Source organism: Balaenoptera acutorostrata, chromosome 18 (assembly GCF_949987535.1).
Source record: "Balaenoptera acutorostrata chromosome 18, mBalAcu1.1, whole genome shotgun sequence".
Classification (NCBI taxonomy): Eukaryota; Metazoa; Chordata; class Mammalia; order Artiodactyla; family Balaenopteridae; genus Balaenoptera; species Balaenoptera acutorostrata.
Genome location: NC_080081.1, coordinates 60,377,896 through 60,402,798, shown reverse-complemented (window position 1 = coordinate 60,402,798; position 24,903 = coordinate 60,377,896). Strand labels below are relative to the sequence as shown.

At 40.9% G+C, this 24,903-nt stretch overlaps 1 protein-coding gene across 5 annotated transcripts in view; it reads right to left on the bottom strand.

Annotated features, from left to right (window-relative positions):
• LRCH1 (leucine rich repeats and calponin homology domain containing 1) overlaps positions 1-24,903 on the bottom strand; it is a 199,684-nt gene that overhangs the window by 67,443 nt on the left and 107,338 nt on the right. For all 5 annotated transcript variants that reach the window (XM_057532869.1, XM_057532868.1, XM_057532870.1 and 2 more), the window contains exons 3-6: positions 19,343-19,469; positions 7,305-7,410; positions 2,001-2,137; positions 1,080-1,207 (exon numbers count right to left, since the gene is read on the bottom strand). In XM_057532869.1, coding sequence (XP_057388852.1) covers positions 1,080-1,207; positions 2,001-2,137; positions 7,305-7,410; positions 19,343-19,469 — 498 coding nt within the window. The remainder of the gene's footprint in view (positions 1-1,079; positions 1,208-2,000; positions 2,138-7,304; positions 7,411-19,342; positions 19,470-24,903) is intronic.

Genomic DNA, 24,903 nt, shown 5'->3' with positions numbered 1-24,903 from the left:
TTACCAAAAGACAACAAATCCGCCCAGTACTGAAGGTTGTTAAGACAAGGGCCTAATGAAAATCAGATACTTGTACCATCTAAATATGGTACAAGATAAATTCTTTGTGTTCAGAGTTTCATGGATTTATACTCTACCTGAGTGGCCCGTTCTTTGAAACAGTTAATAATTTTCTTATTTTATTGATTCTAGCATATGAAAAAGCAAAAACTACCAATTGCTTTTACCTCTTATGTTATGAAATTTCCTAACTCTCAATAATTCTGTAAACTTTTATTCAGTGACTAAATAAATTTGATAGTATGTTTAAAACAATAAAATAATGAATACATATTTTAAGCATTATATAAAGGTACCATTAGGGTAGGCTGAGATTTTAAGTCACTACAGTATATTTACTTTTTTTAGTAAAAAGTTCAAGAAAGATTTCTGCAATGAAGACATTTCAAAAACAACCTGCATTTCTACAAGAGTGTTCAGTGTGAGAATTTTGTTCTCTGAAAATTCAAGGCCCAGTTTACACCACCAAATGGCCAAGGACATGTTAAACGATTCTAAAACTTCCATTCTGAACAGGAAATGGCAAAAACTATGAACAGTGCATTTTTAAAAGACAATTAAAAAAATAAAGTCTGCATTTTTTCTTAACAATGTTCTGGAAGCACATTAAAAATTAACTTAAAAAACCATGTCTCTAACACAACACTGTAAATCAACTATAACCCCAAAAAATTTTTTTAAAAAACCATGTCTCAGTTTGATGTGGTTATTTTAACTGATAGGTAAAAAATACATATATTTATATTGTAGATCTTATTTATAATATGTGCACACACACATATGTTGCACTCAGGAAGGACTGATTCTTGATTGGGAGAGGGTAGATGAAACCTGAAAGAGGCCAAAATGTTATCAACAGCATCCATTTTCCCTTTTTTGTTCCAAAAGTGTTCGAGACTCGGATGTATAAATCTGCATTAGCTGAGCAAAACAAAAGGATTTTTGGAGTTAGTTACCTGGAGCGCCTTGGCCTAAGCAAACTTTAAACGGGGGCTTCTAGCCGAGGGGGTCACACTCACCTGTCTTCCACGTGCTGGTGTAAATGTGGCCTCTCCATGGTGTGGAGATAAAGGGAGTCGGTTGTCTTAATCTGGCATGCTTGGATGCTCAGATACTTAAATATGTGCACTTTGCCCTTGGTGCAAATCTACGGAGAAATTAATAATAAATATATTTTTAACGGCAACACAAAATGTAAACACTGGACATCTCACTCTGTATATTTTAGTTTTTGCATTTTCACCTTAAGTAACACGTCAACAATGACCACCAAATTTGACCTCTCCAAAACAGGTTAAGATTTTAGGCAATCATTTCCTCCAAATTCTACTTCAATAGAAAACCACGTTCAAGAAATTTCTAGTTTCTCTTGCACTTATCCGCAAAATTCTAACAGAAATACATTTAAGTATAAATAGTGTAAAACGTATATACGTCAGATAACTAACCTGGTAACGTTCCAATTCTGAAAGCATATATACTTCATTCTGTTCTCACATAGTTTAATATTTGAGCTTGAATCTTGTCTCTAAATGACTGACAATCATATTTTAAAATGGTTAAACTCTATTTTCCAGCTGACTTCAATGTAAGGAATCTATTACTCCTTTTGTAATCCATAAACTCCATGAAAAAATTTCAAATGCACGTACAAAATGATAAACATAACTGAATAAGTGAAATCATCAAACATCATAATTCTGGGATTGCGGTGACCAGAACAGTGAGGCAAATGGTGGTAAACAGGTTTCATGTCACAGAAGACAACATACTGTAGTCAGATTCACCCGAGGTTTCATGTTTTAAGAGATTGTGACTGTTTATGATTGTATCCATACATTAATTCTGCAAAATATCAACAAACCAGTTCTGCTGAGAGTTGCTTAGGTGCTATTGATAGCGTATCCCCCCGGCAACAGCTTTGCTGTGAGACCCCTCACCTGAGCTGGAGGAGACTGCAAAGGGTTATTCTCAAGCAGTAATACTTGCAGCTGCTTCATCTCTCTAAAACAAATGGGAATCACGAGCACTTTATTGCAGGAAAAGTCAAACTTTACCAAGGGAAGATCTACTAGTTCTAAAAGAACAGAAAAAAAAAAAAAAAGAAAAGAAAGAAAGAAAAAAAAAACTCAGAAAGCAACAAGATTAAATGGCTAAACACATTCAAAAATTTTCTGCTTATCTGGAAATATATCATTTAGCATAATTAAAACCAAGTTGTGTATTAGGAATATGTTATGTATATATAATACTTTACTAAAGAGGAGAGGAAAGCTTTCATTGGGGGCCCAACAATTTTTAATTTGTTGTTATTTCTGGTACGAGCTGGAAACGCTTGACATACACAACACCTATTGTTTAAAAAGGCTTTTTTTCCAGTGAAACAATCACATAAGCCACACCACACAAGATATGCTTATGTTTTAACTTCAAACTGTTTTCAAACAGCTTGCTAGCTTATGAATAATATGTTAATTACAACATATTCTTATGCATTCCATGTATGTGGGCTGGCAGAATCTCAGAACGAGTTACTAGAAATATGTTCATGATTGTTTTAACTCCACTTTAAAAAAGAAATGCTATCAAATTTGGAGCTTTGCAACAGACCCTGTAATCCTGATTTGATTAGGCTTTATTGTACTGCTTTAAAAAAGTCTTCTGTAGCTCCACAAACAAGACAGAACATTATATTTAGCTTAAAATCCCCACCCAGTGGCATAGCAAACACTCAGTAATTTCAAGCATTCCAACCGACGTTGGCAGCTGCAAGAAACGAAGTCAAATATATTCCATAGAGCAAAGACGCTGAGCAATGCCAGAGTAGGGTGACACGGAGCAAGCCACCAAGATCTCCACGTGAGAGGCTACGGAGGGTTCATTTCAGAATGGGCCTCACCACGTTTGTTATGAAACCTGGTAAGGGAGGATACACGGTGCTTTCAAATACTCAAGGAATTCCCAAGCAGATGAAGGGCAGGGACTCTAGGAAGAAGAGGAAAGGAAGGCAGTGACCTGGAGAAAGAATTCATACCATCCCTCCGCTCCCCCTGTACTGCTGGAGGGTTTTCAGGTTACTCAGCTACTTACTCAGACTACTTCATGTTCCCCCAACAAAGGTTCACTTAGCAACCAGTCTCTGCAAATTCAACTCGCTCTGGGTGTGGAAGGGACTTTCCTTCTTTCATACCTTAGTGAACTACTTTGTATTAAAGAAAAGAGTCACGAGATTGAAATGCAAGGACAGAGACACAGGAGCATCTGCTCAGCAGCTCCCAAACTCAGGTCCATGATAGGCAGGCGGCTGTGTAAGAGAAACTCAGGATGTGTATTTTTTAATTGTTTTAATTGAAGTATAGTTGATTTACAATGTTGTGTTAGTTTCAGGTGTACAGCAAAGTGCTTCAGTTATACCTATATATGTGTATAGATGTTCTTTTTCAGATTCTTTTCCATTATAGTTTATTATAAGATATTGAATACAGTTCCCTGCTAGGTCTTTGTTGTTTATCTATTTTATATATAATAGTGTGTATCTGCTAGTCCCAAACTCCTAATTAATCCCTCCCCCGCTTTCCCCTTCAGTAAGCATAAATTTGTTTTCTATATCTATGAGTCTGTTTCTGTTTTGTAAATAAGTTCATTTGTATCATTTTTTTAGATTCCACATATAAGTGATATCATATATTATTGGTCATTCTCTGACTGACTTCACTTGGTATGATAATCTCTAGGTCCATCCATGTTGCTGCAAATGGCATTATTTCATTCTTGTTTATGGCTGAGTAGTATTCCACTGTGTGTGTGTATGTGTGTGTGTGTGTGTGTGTGTGTATACACATTACATCTTCTTTACCCATTCATCTGTCGATGGACATTTAGAGGTTGCTTCCATGTCTTGGCTACTGTAAACAGTGCTGCAATGAACATTGGGGTGCATGTATCTTTCTGAATTGGAATTTTCAAATTAGAATTTTTGAATTCTTATTCAAATTGGACGTGTATTTTTAAAATCGCCCCAAGTTAATTCTCTGCTCGAACTCAGCTCTCCCACCAATAGCGGGATAAGTGATTTGCCTCAGGTCTCCCTCGTCCTGGTTGCCTGGAAGAAGCACATGGAGAAAAGTGGGAGCTGGAAGAGAGGAGGTGAAGCCAGAGGATGGCACGGAATCAAGACAGTCAAAGGGAAAGGGAAAGTAAGATCTTTCCCTTTAATAGTTTGTTTTGAAAACAGGGCTGAGAATTAGGGGGACTCTATGTAAAAAGAATATCTCCTTGCTATAACTTCCAGAAATATGAATCCATCTCTCTGATGGCTAACGTGACTCCCTCAAGTTAGGCTGGCAAATCAGGGGTGAAGTTTAACTGCACTCTGGCTCTTCAGCAATTTGTCACTTAAAATGAAGACTTTTAAGCAAGACTAGAGAGCTAAGTGCTTGGAAGACATAGCAGGAGGGGAAGGAAGGCGACTTACAGTTAAATAAAGTAAGAAATGGTTTTTATAATGACAATTCCTTTTAGTGCCTGTTGGGGACACAATTACCATCTTAGTTTAGGAAAGCTAGAATCTGACATTTTCACAACAAGGAAATGAAGGAGAAAATGATAACTCCAGCTCCGAAAAAGCCAAAAGAGACAGAGCAGGAAAAAAGGGGTAAGAGAAAAACTAAAAAGAACAATGAATCCCACTCCTCTTTCTCCATTGCAAAGAGGGGCAATGAATGACTAATCTTCTGTCCATCTTGGTGCCAGAAAGAACAAAATAGAGTCTCCCCGTTGCATTAGTTGTAGTAAAACCACCACAAGATTGATGTGGGCAATTAGGCCACAAACTTTTCCCCCCTCCTCAAATTGAAAGCATATGAGGAGGGGTACTAAAGAGGAAAAACAAGTGAGTAAATATGAAAAGTCTTTAAATTCACTGCCTGAGAGCATTATCAATGCTCTTTTGTTAACAGAGTTCTCCAGAGTAAAGCAAAAAGAAACTTGATATTCAGGAAATTTTTTTTTTTTTTTTAAAGATTTTCCAGTAAACTGAAGTTTTAGCTCCAAGTGTATATTAAAATACGAAGCCTGAGAAAACATAATTATGAAAAGTATAGAAATTTGTAAGTGATCTTTTTAGGAGAAGGAATGCTTTTAAGTTAAGAGAGCAAGGAGTGATGACAGAAACAAATATCTTGATTTTACAGATGCACCTTCTTCCCACATGTTTCTAAAGCACTACAGGAAACTGTTAAATGATTAAATTAAATTTTTCTTTTGAAAACGAGAGTTCAATAATTTGTGATGACTTCTCAATAATTAACCTAAGAGCTTAAATTTCGATGAAAGTTTTCTTTAATGCTATGAAAGGCTATATGATTATAAATTTGCTGTTAGTAAGAGTTTTCTCTTTGTACTTGCTCAAACCAAGAAAAACAATTTCATCCATTCAGAACTGGAACCGCACAATGACAAAATGAAAAATCAATGTTTTTATACCAAGTCATCTCAAGTAATAAAGTAATAAATCTTTAGGCCGAGACAGTTTCTAATTCTTCTTTAAATACTAGCCAGCATGAGAAAGGTGAAGATGGCAGATGACACTTGAAATTCCCATCTATAAAGCACATTACATTTTATAAAGTTCTTTCCCTTTCCTGAGCTCCATTTTCTTGCCTTGAATAACGAAGCACTTCAAGCCAAAGATCATGAAGCAGGAACAGAATAATAAAAATCAGGCAGCTCTCAAATAGCTGCATTAGAGTCAGATTAACCAAATGCTGACTGTTCCCAAATATACGCTTTAGCTTATCAGGCATCCTAATGTGCTTAAATGAAAATGATAGAAACCAAGGTGATCTTTGAGAACCAGAGTACGTTTTGGAGAAAGCATTCAGTGTCCTGCTGTTCATCAACTCATTCCTGATTAGGTCCAAACGAGGATCCCAAAATGTGAAATTCAGTTCCAGCATGATCTACAAGGCTGCTTATCAACGTTCTTAATGGTATAACATTTCTGAATAAATATATCTTTTTTATTTTTAATTTATTTTTGTTTTATTGAAGTACAGTTGACTGACAATTTTTTTTTTTTTTTTTTTTTTTTTGGCTGCGCTGCATGCGGGATCTTAGTTCCCCAACCGGGGATCGAACCCATGCCTCTTGCAGTGGAAACACGGAGTCTTAACCACTGGACCGCCAGGGAAGTCCCTGACAATTTCGTTATTGAATACCTTTTTACTTTAACTTCAATGCAACATATCAGAGGGACACACTATGGAAGCCCAGAGCTGCAGGGAAGGGTTTGCCCGCATTTGGCTCCTGGGTGGGGCTGTGTGAGGGGCTCGGTGTTCGTGCTGTTTCAGGGAAAACGAGTCTCAATGCTGAGGCCCTGGAGCCATCCTTGCTCCAGGCTTCAAGAAATTCATCCAAACAACCAGTGATATCAGTTCAAGTTTCACTGCAGCAAAGGCATGCCCTCGCCTGAAGCATGGATTCGAGACACTCAGAGTTCCCAGTCAGGGCTCCCAGATCCCCAAAGCCCCAAACCCTGACTTCTGGATCTGCAGGACCAAGTGCCGCAACTAACTATTGGCTGGATGTTCCAGGACATCACACGTCCATCCATACCAAACGCAATTCATGTTGCCTCCTGTTAGGAGCTGAACTGTGTGCCCCCCAAATTCATATGTCGGAGCCCTGACCCACAGTACCTCAGAATGTGACTGTATTTGGAGATAGGGTCTTTAAAGGGTAAATGGGTTAAAATGGGGTCATTCGTGTGGGCCCTAATCCAGTATGATGGGTGTCCATACAAGAAGAAGAGATTAGGACACAGACACAGAGGGAAGATGCAGGGAGAAGACGGCCATCTACAAGCCAAGGAGAGAGGGCTCAGGAGAAACCAAACTGACCAACACTTTGATCTCAGACTTCCAGCCTCCAGACTGCGGGAAAATACATTTCTGTTGTTTAAACCACTCAGTCTGTGGTACTTTGTTATGCGAGCCTGAACAAACTTAATACACACACATACACACACACACAGCTTTATACAGGGGGAATGATTTTGTTACTGAACCCCTGCCTAAAATTACAACTTGAATATAACTTTTCTGTTATCAGCACATGACATTCAAATTATAATTAATATTAATAGGCACACACAAACATGACTAGAGCTACCTTCTTCACAAAGGTAAACAAAACGTAATAAAAGCCTCCTGTTTGATTCATTTTTCCCTCTTTCTTTTTTTTACCTTGTGGTAAAACTTTAAGGTAATTTCTTCTGACATTCAGTTCTCGAAGGGATTTCAACTGCCCTATCTGCTGAGGCAAGGCTGTGATCTCGTTGCAGCTGACGTCCTGCATTGAAAACAAAGAGAGAAATAGTAAACGCCTTTTGCTGGGAGATCAAGCATTTCATGTGAAATCTCCTTACGGAATTTAAATATTAGGACAACTACACAGGTACATTTTTATATTGGTCTCCGGGTCCGAGGTCAAGTGAGGCTTAGCACAGAGAAGAAAAACGAAAGTGCAACATTTGAAACATCCTCTGAGAGAAAAGGGAGAAAAGAAGCATGTCAGTAGCCTTCGGGAGCTACTCTACCAGCCTCGAGGGCTGCTCTTCTCACATGCTTCAGTCTTATTTCTCACAACAAACCCATGAGGTAAGATTACTGGCCTAATATTCACAGATCAGAAAACTGAGGCTCAGGAAAGTTCAGTCAATTGTCCAAGGCTTGCAAGTACCAGGGTTAACACCTGGAACAAATTTCCAGCCCACTGTTCCGCCACTACCTTAACCTTACCAAATGCTCATATTTTACAGCGTATACCTGTATATATTACTGCATTGTTTGGATGCATTATTTATTTAAAATGGAGTTCTTATCAGAAGGCTGGAAACTTTGGACCTGAACACCTTTACAAACATTTTACATGCAAAACTGTGGGGTATGCGGACTGTGTCTTCTTTGCTTTGGAAAAGTAATACTCTATTAGTAATCATTGATCGGAACCACCTCTTGACACATGCAAAATGGTGGCCGTGACATTTTTAATCTTCTATATCATTATTACCTCCCCTAACCCCACCCTCCCTCCTGCCCCTAGTAGCTCTGCCCAGCTCTCCACCTCCCTTACCCCAGCTACTCCTTTACTCCAGACCAGCAGTATCTCTCAGCTAGACACTATAATGATCTTCTGGTTGTTTCCAGGCATCAATCTCCTCCTCGGTTCCATCTTTCACAGAGTGAAGATTTACAGAGTGTGAATTTCACTCTATCATTCATCAGCTCAAACACCTGCAATGGCTCCTCAGGATAAAGTCCCAAACTCAAATCTGCTCAAATGTTTGCCTTCTCCTGTGAGCCTGTGAGCTCCTAGATGGAAGAGACTGTGTCTTAGTCACTCTGCCTCCTGTGAGGAGCAGAATGCCAGGTATAAGGTAAGGGATCAGGGGCTTTCCTGGTGGCGCAGTGGTTAAGAATCCGCCTGCCAATGCAGGGGACACGGGTTCGAGCCCTGGTCCGGGAAGATCCCACATGCCGCGGAGCAACTAAGCCCGTGTGCCACAACTACTGAGCTTGCGCTCTAGAGCCCGTGTGCCACAACTACTGAACCCACGTGCCACAACTTCTGAAGCCCGCGTGCCTAGAGCCCGTGCTCCACAACAAGAGAAGCCACTGCAATGAGAAGCCTGCGCACCGCAACCAAGAGTAGCCCCCACTCACTGCAACTAGAGAAAGCCCGCGCACAGCAACAAAGACCCAACGCAGTCAAAAATAAATAAAATAAATAAAATAAATTTTAAAAATAAATAAATAAAGTAAGGGATCAATAAATATTGGATAAGACTTATGAAGTCCTTTTATGTTGACGCTCCATAACGGTACAGTTTATTGTCTCTGGCTGGGAGCCCAAGAGGCCCCAACATACACACCAAATTTCTTGCAGGTCCTGCTCGGTGTCACAGAACCACAAATATATTTGGGCCACAAATGATCCCAATGAGATCAAGTCCTTAAACATCCCACATCACTGCTGAACCTGCAAAAACTCCCCTTCACTCATCCTTTTAGAAAGCAGCAAAGCCTTGTTTCAGAAATTGGTTTCATATTCGCTCAGATGAGAACTCACCATTGACCAATTCCTTGAAACCTCTGTGCTCCGTGTAAGAGCAGGGCTGTACAGAACACAGTGGATCACTGCCCTCTAACCTCATCTCTTATATATCCTCAGGTGACCTGCCAATCTGTCAAGGTCATGAAGGCGCTAAATGGATATCACTTGATGAAGAGGAATAACATCGCTCCTATTAAAGGAAATGAAGCTGTGATCTGTAAAGCCTGGGTGTACGCATTGGAATCAGCCCGCCATACTGTTCCATACTCAGCTGTCTGACTTGGGGTTGGGGCAGGGGGCTGGCGTGTGACAGGTGAAGGACATTAGGTGTTCAATGGCATCACCCGCAAGCTGGCTATTGCTGCATTGCTTCTGGCCTAGAAAAGTCACACCAAATTTTATGAAAGACATCCCTAATGTTAAAAAAAAAAAAAAAACGACAAGCGCATCTGCAGAGACATAAATGTCTAAGGAAGCAATTACATAATTAGGAGGTCCAGAGATTTGTTCAGTCACTCTTAGCCCCTCACTGAATCAGTAAATTACTCTGCCTTTCTGAATATACTTCCATATATGAGAAGTGAAAAGTAAAATGCCGCCTTTTCCCAGTTACTATGGCATTTCATCAGCCGCAAAAGTCAACAACCAAACCCTTTCAATTAAAGTTTTATCTTTCTTTGCTTCCACCAAGTTACCAATAAGCAAGAGGTACCATTTTAAAATCTAAGAGTCCTCACACAAATGGTACACAGGTAAGCCCTAGAAATATATGAAATTAAATCATTTTATTGGACTCAGGACCAGGCACAGTCATGTTGGTGATGGCTGAGAGGAGGAGAGGTCATAGGAGAAGAATTAGTGAGAATTATTTTCCACCTCTAAGGAGAATTTATGTTGACACCTAAAATGTTTTATAAGTCTGTGAGTGATAGCATGAGAAAGACCCTTTTGCAGACTACGGGAATCACATATTTTTCAATGTGAAACTGATGATTTTCAGAAGTTTTAAGGACATAATTTTTCAAAAAAACATTTCTCTTAAAAAAAGAGAGGTGGGAGAGGAAAGCTAAAAGAGAACAGATATATTTAGGCAGCACAGTCTCGCCATGAAATCTCCTGAGATGAAATGCATCTTTATTCTATTTTTTTCCTGTGTACTACACTCACCTTGCACGTTGTTGATTAACCCCGGCTAGCCATGAAATTAGAGTATGCTGTTTCCATAAATATAAGGTAATTTTTCCAACATATATTTCTAAATGGCCTTATCAAAGAAAATAGACTCCCCTCAGCTATATTTAAACACTTGTTTACCTGCAGGGAAATGTTTTCCTAATTTATTTTTTTTAAAGAACTTCACATAATGATAAAACAAGTTTTTCCTTCTAACTTACAAGACAGGACATCTGTAGACAATTAGAAACATAAAGTCCAATTGTCCATTCACATTTTGAAGGGTATATGGTGAAGGTCAAATTATTTTAATAGTTCTCTGCACTGCTCTCAGTTACTTCCTGTCCTGCCAAAATAATGAGGGAAAAAGCAAGATAAAGACTTTTCACTCTTGTATGATCAATATAGCAGAAAACTGTGCAAACTCAATGCCCTCCCAGCTATTGAACCTTGCCAAGTTTTAAAGAGGTTATGAATTTCATCACAAAAATAAAACCCCATAGGTAATTATGTCTTAATTAGTTGGGAATGAGGAGGAGTACAGAGAGGAAAATAGTCTAGATGTTTTCAGATAACGTATTTCAGGTTAAAAAGTGTAAAAGCAACATTCCTAGAATAGCCTGGTTCTCTAGAACATGTCTGTCCACATTTAGTCTAAAAGAAATAATGGCTTTTTTTTGTGGGGGGGGGGGTGTTCATTTTAAAAAGATATGATTTAGGAAAATAAATTTTAAAAATAAACAACATTAATGCCCCATATTTCTGCAATAGTGAGAATTTATCAAGCTATGAGTTCCAGATCCAGTAGCTTCTTAAAACAGTCAAATGAATCCCCTCTGAATTGTCTATTAGCCCTAAGCTATGTCTTGGAAAATAATTATTCCAAACCACGGTGAAATCAAATTACCATATATTCAACATTATGAAGTTATAAATATACAGGTAGGCCCAATTCTATTGTTTGATACAGAAATGAATCTAATCATTATGCATTATATAATCACATAAATACTCAAACTTAAGTTTTATGAACCAGCCAGTCTAATTTTGTCATTTAGATAAAAAAACAAAATAGAGAATTTTAGCTATGACTTAAAATACACTTATTTTCCACTGGTTTAATCAAGATGCATTTAAGCAACCAAAAGAAAAACTTTAGAAGTTAAGATTCTCATTTCATCACAACTCTTTTGGGCAATTAAGAAAGTCTCTAGAAGGGTTAAATGCATGTTGGAGATTAATACATTTTAGCTGACTGACTGCTAATTGCTGCCTTACCTTCAGAATGCAAAAATGACAAGGATTTAAAACATCAGCGTAGGTTCAAGGATTATTAAACTAGGAAATGTTCACTTTCAGAATATATTTTTTAAAAGACTAGACATGCTTTCTTAAGTCGTGACTTCTAATGAAAGTCAACATAACTACTGCGTCAAGATGATCTTGGATAGAGAAGGTTTCCAGTGAGACCAGGCTAAGCGGCAGAACTGCACATGGTATTCTCATGAGCTACCTTCCCCTGACTCTTAGGTTTTCAGAAACTTAGCGTGGTTATACTACAGCTTAAGTCGTATTTTAAAATCTACCTCTTGGTCTTCCCTGATGGCACAGTGGTTAAGAATCTGCCTGCCAATGCAAGGGACACGGGTTCGAGTCCTGGTCCGGGAAGATCCCACATGCCGTGGAGCAACTAAGCCCATGTGCCACAACTCCTGAGCCTGTGCTCTAGAGCCCACGAGCCACAACTACTGAGCCCACGTGCCACAACTACTGAAGCCGGGGCGCCTAGAGACCATGCTCCACAACAAGAGAAGCCACCGTGATGAGAAGCCCGCGCACCACAACGAAGAGCAGCCCCTGCTCACTGCAACTAGAGAAAGCCCACACACAGCAACGAAGACCCAGTGCAGCCAAAAATAAAATAAATAAATTTATTTTTAAAACTCTACCTCTTTATTTAATTGAAGAAAATGCAAACGTTCTAACAGGAAATACAAGCTATTAATACTGGCCTCCCATCATGTGACCATGTCCATTTTTGGAAATGTCTTTTGTATGACTCACTGTGTAACTTTAGGTAAATATCTTAACCTCTCTGTTCCTAGGTAAAAAGAAGAGGTGATATTATAAATAATTACAATTTCCTTCCAAGATCAGGAAAATCCATCTACCATATCAAAAATAATGAAGAGACTTTGTTTGAAAGATAGATACTTAACTGACTTAGGAGTAATGTCAATTTTGATTTTTCAGCAATCAAAAACCTAAATGCCTGTAGTGAGAACTTTAATTTTAAGACAAATCAGTATGTTCATTTAAACTCAAAACTTTTTCAAGCAACCTCTGCTATGGTAAATTATTACCTCTCAACACTTACTGAGAGTCTCCTTCTAGTATAAAACCCTACCTCACACTCTTTCACATACCCAGCAAGCACAAACCTTGCTCTTCATAAGAAACGCGGAGATAGAAGCAACAGAAAGGACCCTGCACAGGCCATGAGTTTCCAATTCCCTCACAGAAACCAGCGAGGTTAGGCGGCATCTCCAGAGACTAGGAATGGACCTACGATTACAGCAGACATGAATTCATGTCTCCATTACGCCTACCTCAGAGACTGGAATGCGACACATAAAAAAAAAAACGAAAAAGAGATTTCCATCAGAAGTTCCTCAATACATCCCGTGTCTATAATCAATCCCTGAATTCCAACTCTCCACACAACCAAACATTTCACAAAAAAGAGAAAAAAAAAAGTAGCATGTCTAGTCAGGGCCAGGAAATGCGCCTTCAAGTCAGTTATTACCTGAGTCAGGTCCAGTGAGTTTGGGGTTGTAAAAGCAGGTTTCTGAAACAGTGATATTATGTTCTCTTATATGAAGTCAAGAGCCGGAAGACACAATTTTCACACACGGCATGAGTTGGGAGAGGGCAGAATTGAGAAAAACCAAACAAGAGATGGACCCCAGTGTGTCAGCATGTACAGAGAACTGGTGAGAAAATTTCTAGACCTTTGGCAAATGCCCCATAAAAAGTTCTCAAATTTATTGTGTTCTTACTTAGTGTGCCTGTCTTCTTCAGAGCCGGCTGTTAATTATAACATGGCATTCATACGGTATTTCTTACCAAATATTTAACACACCTTATCCTTCAGGTATGATTTGACAAGTAAAAAAAAAAAAAAAAAAATGTTTCCAGGATGTTGACACCGTCTTTATGAGTAAAATGAGGTTTAGTCAACCCAAGAGAAGTCTGCTGACCCTCGGGCCTGGCTTGAGGTTCTTCAGTGAGGGAACTCTCAGACAGACATGGCCCATTTGTACCACACCCTACTTTTGTAACATTCTCCCTACTGTTCACAGCCTGCCCCAACTTGAATGGGAAAACCACTGCAAGTTGAAACAGAGCAACTGCACAGAAAGAAATCATGGCTCCTCTCCACGAGAGGCTTATGATCTAGATGAGGACCCAGTGAGCACAGCTGCACTGTACTCCGGAAAGGCCTTGGGCTTTCAACAGACAAACCTGGTTTTCACTCCACTCCACCACATCATAGCCCCACGTCCCTTGGGTGAGTAATTCTGAAACCCAAACTTGTCTGTGCAAGGTAGACAGGATATCCACCTTGCTGGGTTATTGTCAAGATCGAATGATAGAACACATGTCAAGTACCCAGCAGAGTGCCTGGCATACAGTAGGTGCTCAGTAAATGCCAGTGCTTTATCTCTTTCCTGGATAGAAAGAACATGCAGATACGAAGACTTACAAAGCAACACAGACACACAGCTACAGCTCTAAGGAGACAAGCGGTACAGAAGTAATTCAAAGTAGCTGAGGTCAGAAAGTTCTAGATCATTCTCATCAGAAATGACCCTTGAGGGGCAGCTCCATAGAGCTTAGGTTCCCCTAAGTTCTCCGGCACCCGAAACAACGTGGAAATATATCCTCGCCTCTCCTGTGGACTCAAGAAAAGACGTCTCAGAAGTGTTTCTTAATGAAAGTCTTCATGGAAGGAGGAAAAACTGCTCGTTCATATTCTTTGCACAATCACAATCACTAAATGGCAATGCTTTATGTTTTAAGATTCTTAGATAATTGTGATATATTCAAGAAAGTAAGATACTGTTTTCCAAATGCAACTCCTCTCAAAAATCAGAGAGGGCACCCTTCTTGCAGATGGCCACGGTGCTCTGGTGTTTGTTTTTTAAGCGAATGATGACTCTGGAACATTCGCTCATACTTGGAAGAGAAGAGAGTTTACAACTCAGTTTAGGATACTCTTTGAGTCTAATGTGAAAATTTCTCAAATATTTCTACCAAAATAGTTCAACAGGGCTCAGAGCCTAATAATAAGCTGAGAGATTTTATCAGCCCTACGTGACTGAAGGTACTCTGAATGCTTCTGGAGCAACCAAATGTTTTCAACAAGTCAGTTACTATGTAACTACAAAACATGAGCCTCCCACGCAATTCTAGAATTACTTCAGGCTCTCCAGGGAACTTTTTTTTCCAATTGATAGCTAAAAATCATCTGACATGGTTACCTGTAGTATCACTACTATTTTAAGCAAAAAGATATGAAAAATAAATAAGAATGGATGGAAACTAATCTTTTTTAGTCTGTGACCTTAAGCAAGGCCAGTCAGCCCTTGTGGTTAAACAATGGCAAGTTATTAAACATTCACCAACTTCACAAATAATTGCTTTTTGTGAAGATCACACTTGCCCATAGAGCAGAAAGAACACAAGCTACAGAGCTGCCCTGTCTGGAAGGGTGGCCACCAGCCCCATGTGGCTATTGAGCAGGAGAAATGTGGCTAGTCCAAACTGGGCTGTGTCAGTGGAAAACCTCAAAAACTTAGTAGGAAAGAAAGACTCCAAAATATCTCATTAATTTTATATTGTAGAGATGTTGAAATAATATTTTAGCTATCTAGGGTAAACTAAAATATAATTACTAAAATGAATTTCACTTGCTTCTGTTTTTTTTTAATGTGGCTACTAGTACATGTAAAATGACATTTGCAGAAGAACAAATATCATATGATATCGCTTATAAGTGGAATCTAAAAAAAAAATGGTGCAAATAAATTTTATTTACAAAACAGAAACAGAGTCACAGATGTAGAAAACAAACTTATGGCTACCAGGGGGGAAAGAGGGGGAGGGATACATTGGGAGATTGGGATTGACATATACACACTACTATACATAAAATAGATAACTAATAAGGACTTACTATATAGCACAGGGACCTCTATTCAATACTCTGTAATGACCTATTTGGGAAAAGGATCTCAAAAAGAGTGGAGATATATATATATATATATATATATATATGTATAACTGATTCACTTTGCTGTACAGCAGAAAGTACACAACATTGTGAATCAACTATACTCCAAAAGGGAGGAGATTTGGGGATGTATGTACATGTATAGCTGATTCACTTTGTTCTACAGCAGAAACTAACACACCACTGTAAAGCAATTATACTCCAATAAAGATGTTAAAAAAAAATACATCAAAAAAAATTTCTTTTTAAAAGGTAAAAACAAAAAACAGAAACAAAAAAATAAAATGACATTTGCCGTCTGCATCATGTGCTGGGTGAGGGACAGTGCTGGGTGAGGGTGTTTCTGCTTGGGTTGTAAGTCAGCTACGCCAGGGTGACCGACCCTCTGGGCATCGCTCACCGTCTCTCTGCCTTGGGTCTCTTCTTTTGTAAGATGTTGAGAGCTTGGACTAGATGTCTTTTTTTTTTTTTTTTTTAAAGATTGCTTTTTTTTGATGCGGACCATTTTTTCTTTTGTCTTTACTGAATTTGTTACAATAGTGCTTCTGTTTCATGTTTTGGTTTTTTGGCCCCAAGGCATGTGGGATCTTAGCTCCCCGACCAGGGATTGAACCCGCACCCCCTGCATTGGAAGGCGAAGTCTTAACCACTGGACCGCCAGGGAAGTCCCGGACTAGACGTCTTTTAAAACCACTATGGCTTTAACATTCTAGGATTCAAGCGTGCAAGAGTTATTGCTGGTGGAGAAAAGACACAGGACAGGCTGATGGCAGTGCTGGAACCAGGAGGCAAAGCAGCTTCCCTAGAGTTGAGCTCCGGACGGGGGCCTAAGAAAAGCCCAGGGCATCCCTTACAGCCACCCGGCAGCTCATGTGCCCCGAGCCGAGAGACAATGCTCTTCTGCCTCTGCCGCCTGCCACCAGCAGCTGACGGGAGAATTTGAGGGAAGCCCTGCCCCGTGTGGGGCTGGCTGCAGGGCTCACCGCGTGCACCACCTATTAGCAGATGAGCTGGTCTGTAGCAACACAGCCGATGGCCGGCACGCTGTCAGCTTAAGCCCGGGGTGCAGCGGGACAGAAACACATTACGGCTGCCAAAGGCTGACCTCACCGATGTACCACACATCCACTCCGCAGGAGCCCGACAAGGGGAAAAACACCAACGCTGTACTCATACAGTGTTTGCAAGACCTAACCCAAATTCTAGCAAACCCGGATTTGGGGGTTTATCACACTCCTGAAAGAAGCATTTTTTTTAAAAAGCAAATAACTATCAGTTTCATCCGAAGTGTTATTTGCTATATCTTTTGTTTTCCAGAAATCAGTTAAAATGGAACCTTCCGAATTAACTTGGATTGAAAGACAGAGTCGCCCCCTCACTGGCACGGCACTTGGGAGTCCTCGCAATCGGTCCCAAGCCACCTTCTTGGTCCACTGTCCACGATTTGACAGCAGCCTTCAGCAAACATTTTTTTGGGCATCTATCTTGTGCCAAGCACTGGCATAACACAGCAAGTAACATGCAGTTCCGGTCCTGAAGCAGCTTTCAAGGTGTAGCGGGTGTCGGCCTGGAGAACGCCAAGTGAGAAGACAAATGTGGTTCAATGAAAATTCAGTGATACGTAGAGGGTGCTGGCCTTCGGAGCACCCAACCCTGGCTTGGCGGATCTGGGAAGGCTTTCGGAGGAAGTGAAATCTACCTTGGCTAAGAACTGACCAGGAGAAGAAGAGAAGGAAGAAACAGTCCTTGTGGAAAGAGTGATGTGCTCAGAAGTCTAGAAGTGAAGATGAACAAGGCTGGAATTCAGAGGGTGAAGGGGCCAGGGACAAGAGACGAACCTAGAGAGGCATGCAGGGGCCAGACTCAGCAGGGCCTTGAACACTCTGGGAAGGAGGTGACGATGGCCTAAATCTAAGCCGTGGCCTCGAGGATGCAGCGCCCCGCCTCACTCCACGTAGCCTCAATGGGATTATACTGCTTCACACTCCCCAGGCATGCCGTGCACTGCCGGGCTGTCGGGCCTTTGCACAAGCCGTCCCTTCTCTCTTGAGTGCCTCCTCTGTCCCTTACATGGACTTATGTAAGGCGCCTCTCAAAGGTCTCTTCCTGTACAAACCCTTCCCAACCCCAAGACTGAATCAATCAATCAGTTCCTACGCCATGCACTTACTTCTTGTAATAGAGACTTTGTGGAGAGGAGGATGTCTGCCCAAATTAATATCTGTCTTCTTTCAGAATCACCCCTCTCGGTGGCAGCCGAGCAGCCATGTCCGGGCAACGTGACCATGTGCCTTGGGCATCGCTGGCCGAGTCAGGAGAGGACGCTGGAACCAGGTCTCGTCTCTCTCGCTCAGAAACCAAGGCCGAGACATGCTAGTAGGTCCTGCTATGTGCTTTATCTGGGGGGACATTTAAACTTGGGATGTATGGGCCAGGCGACCTCTCCACTGTATGGAGAAGTACAGAAAGCTGAGCAAGAAAACCAGTGGCTTCCATGGTTCTTGACAACTTTCCAGTATCTTGTTCTAGTCACTCACGATCCCTGACCAGATGTCACGGTGCTAGTGACGTGAAGACCCCTGTATCCTTATGACTCATCCCAACTCTTGGTGTGAGCTAGTTGGAATGGGTTTCAGATACTGCTGTCCTGGAAAAGGCACTCTTTTTAGGGCTCTATTGCCTTTATACAGAAATTACTCACTTCTGTCCTAAAATCAAAGTGGATACATATGTGTCATGGGGCTGTCACTTTCAGAGCCAATTCCAGATGAACACATGACCGTGGAGTCATAGCACTCTTTATCTGGGCCTCACAAGCCATCACCCCAGTGTTCCAGGTGGCCCTGAAAAAATTAACTGGAACTGGCACACAAGAGAAAAGTTATTGGCCATCAGCGTTCTAGATTGGAGTCTACTTGAAGGAAGGTTTTATCTCCTTTTCATGGTTGTAATCACAACATCCAGCTTTGTGCTTGACACAAGGGCAGTATGGACGAATGCTTGTCGGAGGATAAATTATGACTATTATGGTTTAGACCAGTTGCTCATTCTGGCCTCTCATTCACCCAAGATATCTTAGCTCAACAGAAGTACAGAAAGAACTCATTCTTTCCCATTTTAGAAACAAGGTCAGTAATTCAATTAGTAGTGAAGGAGCTGACATCTCGGCCTCAGGTACACACAAGCCATCTCTGCCTATGTATAACTTGTTCTTCTTTCTTCTCCCTGGGGATATGGACACATTTTTAAAGTTACATCAATTTGGAGCAAGGGTTCCTAAAATCCTTAGAGAATCAGAGCATTCTCTTCTTTCCAAGTTAATTATATACATTCATAAAATTTGGCCTACTAACTTATTTGCAGATTATTTTGCCAGTGTATCCATAATTTATCACAAATTTATTTATGCAATCTGAAAAAAAAGTGATCTAAATACCATAGGATAATCTGGAAACTTCAGGAACTGTAAATCCTGCAAACTTCAGGAAGTGTAAACTACAGGAAACCTGTAAATTTCAGGAACTCTGTCACAGCAAACGCATGATTATTCCTTTCCCCACTTAATGTCTCTATCCTATACAGACCTCCCACGACATGATCCCCTCCTTGACCCAGTGGAGCAAAAAGTCTTTCTGACTACCTTGATAGGCTACAATTAGCAAACAAACAAAAAGGGCATCTTAAAAATCAGTAACATACCAACTCCATTAACTGTTTGAGCTGACCTATCTCTTCAGGCAGCGATCCAAGTTTGTTGTTACTTGCAATGAAGACTTTGAGAGGCAGACCACACAGGCAGGCCGGCAGGGCGGACAGCTGATTCCGACTGCGAAGAAATACAAGAACTCTGGTAAACAGGCAGGCTACTTCATACTGTTTGTGAACATGCTTTTTTAACAAACAAGGAGAAAAGAGTGACGGAAGGAAACATTTTGCAAATATAAGAAGTCTGATAAGCTTTTATAAAAATGCAAATCCCAAGTGTATAAGAAAATAAAAAATAGTTTTTAAGAAAGAGAGGCATAGGCACTTTTGAGGGAAACAACTTTCTCCAGCACAAGGGACCCTATCAAGCCCCCTGCAGATGCTGTTGGCCAGCCCGAGGGCATATGGGCAACACAGGCTGTACCACCAATGGCAACGGGAAGCTGGTGCCAACTGTGCCCTCTCTGGCAGCGCGAGCGGGAGATTCAGCGAGGACGAAAGCAACCAGCCCGGCATGGGGAAGCGTCGTTGCGTCCATCTTAGCAGTGACGAGGAAGATCGTTTTGCTGTAACTCACAAAACCACCGGGCCCACTTCCAACATTTTGATTCAGCTTCCTTTTGTTAAAGCAAGAGCTCTGTGGTTAAATTCTGCTTGGGTTATCTGTGAGAGAGCCAATTAAAAAAGAAAAAGGAAAGTCGGCCTTCTGGCAAAAGTGCAGCTGGAGCCAAGAGGGGTTCAGTTGCACAGAGGAGCCAGGAAAAGTGTAAGTCCAGGCCTCACCTCTGCTCTTCATCAAAAGGTCTCTACTCTACTTAATGGTCCGCATTAAGAAGTCTTTAAATTTCCCATCATCAATGCTAGTTGACTGAGAGCCGGGAAAATATCGGGTAAGTGAAATCTATGAATCACCCATAAGTATATGTCGGCCATTTATTTACCTTCCCCTCCACAAGGAGTCCTTTTCCTGCTATCAAGTAAGGAGACAGATGGTTTTCAGTTTCCCTTTCTTTCTCAGCCATTCTGCTGAAGGAGCCAACCACCAGGCAGTGAAATACCTACAAATCTGTATTTGGAACTTCTGTGTGTATTCGCACACATGTGTGAGACTTCGGAAGCCGTGGTACCATGTGCGTATTTGTGGGTGTGCATATGTCTTTGTGTGTGAGAGAAAGGAACAGGCAGATAGACTGGAAACACACCAAAATGTTAGCAGTAGCCATTTTTTGGGAGTCGGTACGGTGAGTGGATTTTATTTTCTTTATTATACTTTGCTGTATTTTCCAAAATTCCTACAAAGTGCTTTCATAATTTGGGAAGAAATATCATTATAAAAAGAAACTTCACTTGGATACTGGTTACATGGGTGCTTCCAAGGTGTGAAAATTCATGAAGATGTACACTTACAATCTGTGCACTTTTCCACACGTATGTGATAGTTCAGTGGAACCTTTTACGCCCTCACCCTACCATGTGAGGGGGTGGGTATCTGATTAGGAAAGGGTGTCTCTAATGGACGGGCTCAGAAAAAGCAGGTGCTGTGCTGTCAAAATAGCCTTTCCAACCTGGGTGCCCCCCTGTGACCACCGTGACCAGGTGCCTGTTGCCAGGTAACCATACGTTAGCAAGAAAATGTAGAGCCATGTCTTCTCTCCCCTGCCCAGATGTGAAAAGAAAGCTCTTCGCAAAAAGCCACAGAAGGAAAAGAGCTTTCTCTCAGGGGGTCCACCAGAGGGGGAAGGAGACTGAGAGCCCTGAGGGTGGAGGTTGTATCCTGGTCCTGGAAGGACCAGCTGGTACTTAGCTTCCCCCCTGGCTAGGATAACAGGCTAGAATAGCGGCAACGGGCTCACCCTGACACTCTCTCCTGATGTCTGGGGGCAGCGGAAGGGGGGACCAGGGCTACCAGGCCGTCTTTCTGTGCTCTCACACCCCTCGCGCTGCCCCCTCTCAGCTGCAAGAGCCCACTGGGGCTCCTCGGTCTTGAAGAAGGGGCCTTCCCAGTGCCCTGCTGGGACAGCTTTCTTCAAGCTCCAAAAAAGTTTCCTGAGACACTCCCTCTGGAAAGGAGAACTCAGTTTATTAAAAGGCGGCAAGTAAATAATTTGGCATTTGTGGTTTAAAATATTTCTTAATATACAATTTCACCTAGTGAGGACGGGTAAATTAAAACGTTAATACGGTAATTCTCTTATTCTGGAGCCATATTTGAACTTCCTTTGGAAGAGAGGATAACGGGAACAAAGATAAGTATTTTTAGAAATTTCTACGCTCCTATTTTCCACAGAATCAACAATTACAGTTGGAGATCTTTCCTGTGTCTCTCTGCTTGGAAACTCAGATTTAAAGTATTCCCAGTCTCACTACCTCAACGCAGGCATCTAATCAGATTAGCAGGTATTGCATTGGGAGAGCAACTATATACCATTTAAGCAATGCAATGAAGTTTCTGCTCCTTCAGACACATGAGCATTTGAAATTACATGGGATTATTCCCACTGCAGTTCTTCCAGGATGGGTAACTAATTTAAAATAAAATTTAGGCTTGTGAAAGCATTTGGGGATGAATGCTTTTTATGCTTAAAGCAGCTGATGGAATTGCCTATTTATTTATGCCCTACACATTCCTCTATCTATACTGTAGTTAATCACCTGTAGGCAAATCGAGATGCCAGGACTAGTCATAATACATGCCACAGGCCTGGGGCACATTTCTTCTATTTCATCCATCCGTTCCCTCAGCCTGTACTTTGTATATTTTATCACAGGATGTTCCTGTATTACTGGTAATTTCCCCCATAGAAAAAGGAAATACATATGCACACAAAAACCCATTAGCTCTCCAGCAAATATTTATAAAGAAGAGGAGAAACTGCACGCCCTTTAATCCTCTCTCCACTAAAGACCACATCAGCAGCCTGAGCGTTTTGAAACTACTCATCTGGCAGCAATTTTTCTCAAGCAAGTAAGTGCCTCAGGCCACAATCCACCACTCCGGCCCCCACTTGTCTCTTGCAGCCCTCTGCACTATGAACAGGCCCTTGAAGGAAAGAATGGTTAAAAATAAAACCGTACAGCGTCTGATCAGGTAATGGCCAACATTTATTTTCAAATCCAGCCTGGGAGTCACATCTGAAAGCAATATTTTTTTTAAAAAAAAAATCTTTTAAACTCACTCATTACAAAAGAGTAAATTAACGGGGGAAAAGGGCCACTTATTCAGAAGTAGAAATTACAGATTCGGTCGTGGTGGCCTGAGTTTTCCTGCCACCACAGAGCAGGGCCTCCCCGGTGTCCCTCGTCACTCTCCTGCTCAGGCTGGTGGAGGACGGCGTGAGGAGGAAGGAGGAGGGGCAGGAAGGCAGTGGGCTCTTCCCAGTCTGTGATTACTGCTAACGCTTTGTCTTCTTTCTTTCTCGGCTGAATGACTTCCTACTAGACTTACCGGTCTGTTTCCTCATTTCAGGGTGAAACAAGGCAGCTCATCATAACCTGAACAGTTCTGACGGCCTAAGTTTGCAGGCTAAATTCCTCTTCAAGTATTACTACCCTCGCTTAACAAAAGTCCTAAATTAAGGAATTCACAAACCAAGTCACTTCTGCATGGTTTCACTTTTATTTATTTTTTAAATAAATTTATTTATTTTATTTATTTATTTTTGGCTGTGTTGGGTCTCTGTTGCTGCGCGTGGGCTTTCTCTAGTTGCGGCGAGCGGGGGCTACTCTTCGTTGCAGTGCGCGGGCTTCTCACTGCGGTGGCTTCTCTTGTTGCAGAGCGTGGGCTCTAGGTACGCGTGCTTCAGTAGTTGTGGCTCACGGGCTTCGTTGCTCCATGGCACGTGGGATCTTCCTGGACCAGGGCTCGAACCCATGTCCCCTGAGTTGGCAGGCGGATTCTTAACCACTGCGCCACCAGGGAAGCCCTGGTTTCACTTTTAGAGAGTCTTATTTTAATGTATTTTGACTATGGCCTTCCTTATCAATATCCATGCTTTCAGACTTAATTTTGGTATTTAACATTATTTATTACTGGTTTATCAGAAAGTTATATTTTCCTTAATGTATGTGATGATAAAAACATGCTATAGTCTTACATGTGATTTTATTATCAGACATCATATGAGTTTTTTATTCTACTGGAATAGATCCTTTTTGCAAGTGAATGGGTTCACTTAATAATGAAACATGGAACTCACTTAAAATAATTTATAGAAAGATTTCTATAACAGATTCACCTACTCAGTTGGTACAGAGATCACCAGCTGTGGAATTAGAAAACCTGGGTTCAAATCTCATCTCTGCCATAATTGTCCATAGAACTTTAGGTAAGTCACTTAACCTCTCTGACTCTGTCATCCATAAAACATAGATAATAATACCTACCTAACATGATACATGAGATTATGGATGTAAAAGTGCTTAGCCCAACACTAAATCCATATATTAAGGTTAAACCATTCCCAACACCACTAACGTGGCAAAGTAATGGGAGGTGACCAAAAAGAGCTTAATTAGGTTTCAGTTATTGATTTTATTTCCTAGCTGCTAACATTTGAACCACTCTTAAACTATGGTTGCACGTTCAATTTGTCGAAAACATATGCCAATTAAAGATGATGATTCGGAGGCATGTTGGGGAAAGCCAGGCTGGTTTCAGGCCAAAACAAACCAAGTAACTCTTTCCAATCTGGAGAACCAGGACTAGAACAAAAAATATCACACGAATGACATTTTCTCTCCCATCTTCTCTAATTCCAAGATCCTACCATTACTCTGGGAAAACATGAATACCCAGGGATCATCATCTCTATTTACTACTTAGTTTCCAAAAACTAACAGAAATAATAATGTGAAATCACAAACCTATTAAGAAAATGTCACAGTGTGCCTCTAAAGGGCATAGATAAGCAGGGCAGGTTTCATGGTATTGGCACCCCAGGCTCACCCTGTATAGGTCTCAGCCGAGGAAGGGAGTAAACAAGCACACAGGAGTTATTGTATATTGCTTGTTTGAATCACATTGTCTGTGCTTTTGGCACATGAACTACAGTGAAGAGCAGTTATTTTACTTGAGCCAAATAAGTTTCCTCTTGCACAGGGTACCTCACCTAATTTTGTTGTATGTTCTTTTTGCATAAGCTGTTCGCCTTTAATTACATGCAGAGTGATATTTTTCTGGTGTGTGTTTGCCACTTGACTGTTACTTGTCTTCATGCCCACACCAACAGTGAACAATATCCATAGAGAACTATTTCCTTTTTCCTGCTTGCTTCATTCTGAAAACCCACCATGGCAAAATTTCTCACCCTCATTTCCTCAAATGACTAAATACTTCCCCTGCATGGCCAGGCCTCCCCCTTCATTCCCACCATCCTCATATGCCTGAGACAAGGACCAAAAACAACCAGAGCCTGGCTTTAAGCTGCCTGGAGATATCTTGGCCAACTTCAATTTTGTAAATATAAATTCTATAAATATAGCTTTAAAATAATGTGTCACATGACTTTTCTAGATAGAAATTCTATTGAAATTATGTATACGCATAAAATCTGGGA